The sequence below is a fragment of the Mauremys reevesii genome, linkage group 4 (assembly GCF_016161935.1).
Source record: "Mauremys reevesii isolate NIE-2019 linkage group 4, ASM1616193v1, whole genome shotgun sequence".
Classification (NCBI taxonomy): Eukaryota; Metazoa; Chordata; order Testudines; family Geoemydidae; genus Mauremys; species Mauremys reevesii.
The window spans coordinates 115609783-115616019 of record NC_052626.1 but is presented as its reverse complement, the minus strand read 5'-3'; the positions used below and the strand labels follow the sequence as shown (position 1 = coordinate 115616019).

At 54.4% G+C, this 6237-nt stretch overlaps 1 protein-coding gene across 3 annotated transcripts in view; it reads left to right on the top strand.

Annotated features, from left to right (window-relative positions):
* The first annotated feature begins 3036 nt into the window (after positions 1-3036).
* B4GALNT4 (beta-1,4-N-acetyl-galactosaminyltransferase 4) overlaps positions 3037-6237 on the top strand; it is a 123282-nt gene continuing 120081 nt past the window's right edge. For all 3 annotated transcript variants that reach the window (XM_039535638.1, XM_039535639.1, XM_039535637.1), the window contains exon 1: positions 3037-3477. In XM_039535638.1, coding sequence (XP_039391572.1) covers positions 3327-3477 — 151 coding nt within the window. In that variant the 5' untranslated portion in view covers positions 3037-3326. The remainder of the gene's footprint in view (positions 3478-6237) is intronic.

The following is a 6237-nucleotide window of genomic DNA, read 5'->3' as shown; positions in this document are numbered from 1 at the left end:
AACCCTGGAATAGGAAAATGAAGAGAAGTGGGCCTGGTCCCTGAAGTCGCTGGAGCAGCAACAAAGAAGACCTTGAACAGGTTCCAGCCCAGCCGCGTGGCCCTCAGCATGGCCCAGTTTCTCTGCCTAAAATAACGTGGAGGCTTATTGAATTCCCATCACTCCTCAGAGAAGGTTTTAATTAAAGCTTGGCTTCATGCTGAAGACACCCCAGGCCTGTCAGGAATTCACTGCTCCCCAGCTCAGGACAATGCTTCCTGCCGCTGATGGTGGAAGCCAGCCCTGATTTGCTAAGAAGCACTAAATCCCTTCCACTCTGAGCCAGCACCCAGGTCTGCTGAAGAAGTGATGCCAGCCCAGTGATGTCTGCCAGGGACCAGAGAATGCTCTACCCCTGGTTGCAAACATGCACACAGGCCTGAGGTGACCAGGTTTTCTTTAGCAGAAAGATTAAGTTGATTAGGGGAGGAGATAACAAGCCAGATCCTCAGCTGGTGTACATTGGTGGAGATCCACTGACATCAGTGCACTGTGCCTACCTGCTCCAGTTAAGGATCTGGTCCAGGCTCTCTCTCAGGCAAAACCAGTCCCAGTGGTTCTTCAGGCCCCAGCGAGACTTGGAACTGCTGTTCCCCATTCCACTGGGGCCTCTATGCTGTGAGCTACCCAATCTCAGAGACACATTAAAACCAGCATCCTATAGGCAGATCCATCCAGAGAGATGTGGGGGACTGTCCTCTCCACTTGCTCTCTGCTCCTAGAGAGACTCCTCTGCTGCATGGGTTAACCACGCCCAGAGACATAACAGGCTGTCCAGCGAGGTGTGGGAAACCATTACCCAGACTGCTGGAAATAATGTCATGATGCTCGGAGGGAAGACAGAGCCTCTTATTTCAAAGTATTTGAACAACGTAACTTGAACAGGCTAAGCTGCACCTTGGCACAGGGCTTAAAATAACACCCATCAATCACTAGTCAGTCACCTGAGAAACCCAGGTGGATCCTGCTCTGCTACACTTCCAAATCCAGACTTGTTATTAATAAAAGCTGTTTTCCCTTTCATCTTTGCATCAGTGTATTACAGCCTCACGGCAGCAATGCTATTGTTTGACCTAGACAGGGCTCTCCTTCTAAACTCCACTGCCAGTTGCTTATAGCATATCCATCTGTCTGTGAAATCTTCTCAGCCTGCATTTATTGGAGTAACCCCAAGAGGGTTCTGGGTGGGTGGCTTGTCACTAGGGCTGCCAGTCTGACAAAGATTAGATAGTTAGGGGGTGGGGGAATTGGCAGCAGAGAGGTGGAGAAAGTCAGAGATGACATAGCAGGGTTTTGGTGGCTTGGAGAGGGTTAAATGGAAGAGGTTTGTTCAGTCTGACTGCTATAGGGTTATGAAAGTTCCTTACAGGCCAGGTTGCTCGTTACGGGGGCTGTTTCTAGTGCTAGATTTTTTTCTCCTAACATTTCACACTGTTGCTACTACTGGAGCAGGGTTGCTGGTAGAGACTAGGGTGGGAAATCTTAGGGGAAAGCATCTAGTGTGGAGACAAGAGCCTGGAGTGAGATCCACTTCCTGAAGCAGAAGGCCTGTACCTTCCACAAGGAGGACTGTCACTGTGACCCGCTCTCACTGAAGGTAAGCTACTCTCCGCCCACACCACAGAAGCATGTGGCTGGTTACTGCAAGCAGCCTGGCTTATTCTGGACCCAAGCTGTGTTTTCACTCCCACAGGATTGTCTAGGGCTACAGCACTGGATGTACTCTGTGCATGCCGCAGTTGTTAAATCCCCACAGTGCAGTGCGAGGTACCATGCTGCACTTTCTAGCCAGAGGAAAGCACTTTGCAGTCATTAATTCTTAATTCATTAATTAAGTCATTAAGCCTCATCTCACTCTAGTAGGGAAGGTGTTATAATCCCATTGTATGGATGGGGAAAGTGAGGCCCATAGAGATTACATGATTTGCCTCAGGTCACCCAGCAAGTCTGGTTAGAATAGAAACCAGAGTCCCCCTCAGCTAAACTCCTGCTGCCTTCCCCGCGAGAGGCTGCCTGAACCCCAGGGCACAACAGCTGGAGGTGAATAAGACGCTGCCTGTTGCGATGAGTGGGCTGAAGGCTGGATTTGGTGTTTGTCCCTGGGAGGACGCAGCTAGCCCCAGGCAGCTTGGCTGTCACATGTGAGCTGCAGGAGCCGAGCCGTGCAATTCTACTGTGGCCCCAGTGTAACAGGGGCCTTCCCTCCTCCACCCGCCTTATTCCTCTTGGAGCATCCTTGCTGCCTTCGCAAAGCCCGGCGGAGTATCAGCTTGCATCTGTCGGGAAGGCACCATCCGGGCCGCGGGGGACGCTCTGCTGCCGCGGGTGCCTGGTTTGCAAAAGCGCAGCGGCGCCCACGAACCCAGCGAGCGCCCCTGCCAGGGGAGCCGCTCGAGGCCCTGTCGCTCTCGCCTGGCCCCGGCCTGGGCGCCGCGCCGGGGCGGGAAGGGCGCGCTCTTCCCGGGCCACCCCTCCGCCGGGGCAGTGGCGGCTGCCGCCCGTCCCACTCACCAGGTGGATGTTTGCACGTTGGCGTGGAGATGAAAAGCCGCGCGCAGCCTAACCTCGGTTTGGCCCCGCCTCTGGAGGCGGGCGATTGGCTGTCCGAGGGAGCGCCGGGCTCCGATTGGGCCAGGGGCGGCTGTCGCTCCACTTGCCCCAGTTCAGGCTAGGTAGCGGTGGCAGCGCGGATGCTGCCGCTGCTCGGCGGGCTGAGGTTACGGTGCCGCTGGAGCATCCAGCGCGGCGGGGGCTGGTCTCCGGCCCGGCAGCCCCGCGGGCGCGGCGCGGCGCAGGGGAGCGGGGCAGGGGCGCTAGGCTGGAGCTGGGGGCTGCCTCCCTTCAGCGCTGAGCGGGCGGCGCGCGATGCACCGAGCGGGCGGAGGGCGCCGCTGCCTGGGCGCCGTGTGAGCGCTCCCGCTCCATGGCGCTGCCGTGCGGGCTGGGGCAGAGCCGCACGGGCTGAGCGGCCTCGGCCCGGCTCCAGCCTCCCGCCGCCAAGTTGATCCGGGCGGGCAGGGAGCGCGGGGCTGCCTGGATGCCTTTGTCCCTCCGGCGGGGGGCTCGGCCGGGGAAGGGGGCGACGGGGCTGGCCGGCCGGGACCCCCGCTGCTGCCTGGTCCCGGGGGCGCTGCCCGCCCTGCGCTCGCCTGCGCCGCCCGACACGTGCCCCAGCCCCGGGGCGCTGCTCCCGCCTGGCGTCTAGCCCCTCCCGGCGGGGATGGTCCCGTGCGGAGCCCGGCGGAGGTGCCGTGCGGCCGGCCCGGGCCGGTAATGCGGCCTCCAGGATGCTGTGGTTCCCGGTGAAGAAGATCCGCAAGCAGTTCAAGCTGCTGCTGCTGCTGGTGCTGCTCACCTTGGCCGCGTGGTTCACCTACCTGCACATCAGCCTGGTGCGCCAGGGCAAGGCGCTGCGCCTGCACTTCGCCTACGGCAGAGGTAAGGGGGGCCCCGAGCCCCTCCTGCGCCCTCGGGTGGGGGTGGGATCCCCTGCCCCCTTCCACAGCCGGGCAGGGGCTGGTGAGCGCAGCCAAGTTCCTGCTCCAGGCTCTCCGGGGCTGCCGGGGCCTCCTGCGCCCCCGATCCTACTTTGTGGGAGCAACCCCCTTGTAAAGCCAAAGGGAAGCGCCCCTCACCCCCACCCGTGTGGTTTCTCTTAGGGTGGAGTTTGGTCTAGCCAGGACTCCAGCTTGTACTGGGTCAGGCCAATGGTCCATCTAGCCCAGTATCCCATCTTCTGACAGTGGCCAGTGCCAGGTGCCCCAGAGGGAATGAACAGAACAGGTCACCATCAAGTGATCCATCCCCTGTCATCCAGTCCCAGCCTCTGGCAGTCAGAGGCTTAGGGCCACTCAGAACATGGAGTTGCATCCCTGCGCATACTGGCTAATAGCCATTGATGGACCTCTCCTCTGCAAACGTATCTAACCCCATTGTTGTAGTTTTGGCCTTCACAACATCCCCTGGCAAAAAGTTCCATGGGTTGACTGCATTGTGTGAAGAAATACTTCCTTTGGTTAATTTTAAACCTGCTGCTGATTAATTTCATTGGATGACCCCTGGTTCTTGTGTTATATGAAGGGGTAAATAATGCTTCCTTATTCGCTTTCTCCATACAGTCACGATTTTATAGACTATGTCCCCCTTAATCATCTCCTTTTTCCAAGCTGAACAGTCTGTCTTTTTAATCTCTCCTCACATGGAAGCTGTTCCAGACCCTGATAATTTTTGTTGCCCTTCTCTTTACTTTGTCAAATTCTAATCTTTTGTGAGATGGGGCAACCAGAACTGCACGCAGTATTCAAGGTGTGGGTGTAGCATGGATTTATATAGTGGTATTATGATATTTTCTGCTTTACTATCTATCTTGATTGAGATCTTCTGAAATAATGAGCCTTTATTGCATCCAAGGAGCGCGCCAAGAAGGGCTGTGGGAGAGAGGCAGCTGTGAGCCGCTGATGAAAGTGCCCCTGTAACTGGAATAGCTCCCTTTGGCCAGAGCAGAAAAGAATTGGGCACTGTTGGTTACATCTAGGTTTAGAGATGCAGGTACAGAACACTCTTCCCCCAGGCTGGCTCAGGTCAGACACTTGGCTGTATTGCCAATAAGCTGTCCAAACCCTCAATGTCTTTAGTCTTGGCAGCAAAGTGTTTTTAGCAGCAATTCAATTCCTCTTTAGAGCAGAGCTAGATAATGGCTCCTGAGTCCGGGGCACAGAGCGCCAGTGTGTGGATCAGAGAGAGAATTCTGAGATGCTAGAGATCGCTTACAAACCAAACTAAGCGGGCCAGTGGCGGTGTTCAGAGTGTTCTGAGCTGTTCAGAGTGGCGGTGTCTGGAGACTTAGTCGTTCGTGCCAGCAGTCTGAGGGGTGCTGGAGGTGGCTTGGCTCCCGTGAAGGAGGAGGAGGGGGATTTTTGGTAAGTCCATGGGCTGGTGCTCTTTGTTTAGTTTGTTTGGCACTCCCTGTTGGCTAAGCCATAAAGTCCTGTAATGCAGCATACCAGGCAGGAAGGGACAAGGGCAGGAAAAACAGGGTGGAAGGGTAACCCCGATTTAATAGGCATATCCTGACACCTGGGGCTGCTTCTCGCTGCTTAGCTAAAACCAGTCATTCAAGGAGTACACTTTCCAGGCCTCGGAGCAGCAGGGCTCTCAAACTGTTTCATACCACAGACACTTCTTCCATACCAGGACCCTCTTCCATCTAGCTGGGATCCCCTCCCTCTCAGAAATAAGGGAGTGGGGTTATGCTCCCTGGACATCTGTTTGTGACCCCCAAGTGGAGAAGCTGTGCTGTAGAAGGATATGTTGTTGTTCCCATGACTGTTCTCGTTCGCTGCAGTGTGATGGGTCTAGTACTGAAAAGTCATTCTCATGGCTTCTGGGAATCTTTGGTGGAGGGAAGGGGAACATCTGCAGGGATTTTCATGTTTCTTTCTCAGCATAACTCTCATTTGTATCCTGTGCCCTTATTATGAGAAAGAGGGCCATTGAAAAATAATTATTCTCTTCTTTAATAAGAGAACTGCAAAGGGGTAAACCAGTTCTTGCTTGTGCCCTTTCTGCTGCATATTTATGGCTTCAGAGGCTTTTCTGAATAGCAAAATCAGGTTTGATTCCTCTCTCACTTACACCAGTGTAAACTGAATGTCAGGGGAGTTACTTACACTGGCACAAATCTGGAGTGAGAAGCAAGTAAAGGCTACTGAGATGAGACTTATCTGTGGTTTTGGGCAGGGGTGCTAGAACAATTTGTATAGCAGGGGTGCTGAGAGCCATTTACCCAAACTGTAAACCCTGTATATTATGGATGCCACTTGAAGCCAGGGGGTGCTGCAGCACCCCTGTACCCTTAGTTAAGCACCCATGGTTTCTGGAGAGCTAGTGTGGGATAATGTAAGCCCCCCAATCCAACAGAGTACATATGGAATGCTACTCATTGGAATAGCCCTGTTGACTTCCCTGGGACTACTTATGTGAGTAAAGCTACATCTCAAGTGTTTGCAGGGTTGGAGATGTAGGCTGAAATCTGAATGGGAGATGACTCACTCTTTCACAAAGAGCTTTTCTCTGAGCTGTTTGTTACATGTTTGAGTTAAAAGGCTTTTAACCATAAAAACCACCAATAGCTTTAAAGAATGGGTCTAAACATTTCCTTCCCTCTCAAATGAGGGAAGACAGTGTTTCAATCCATTG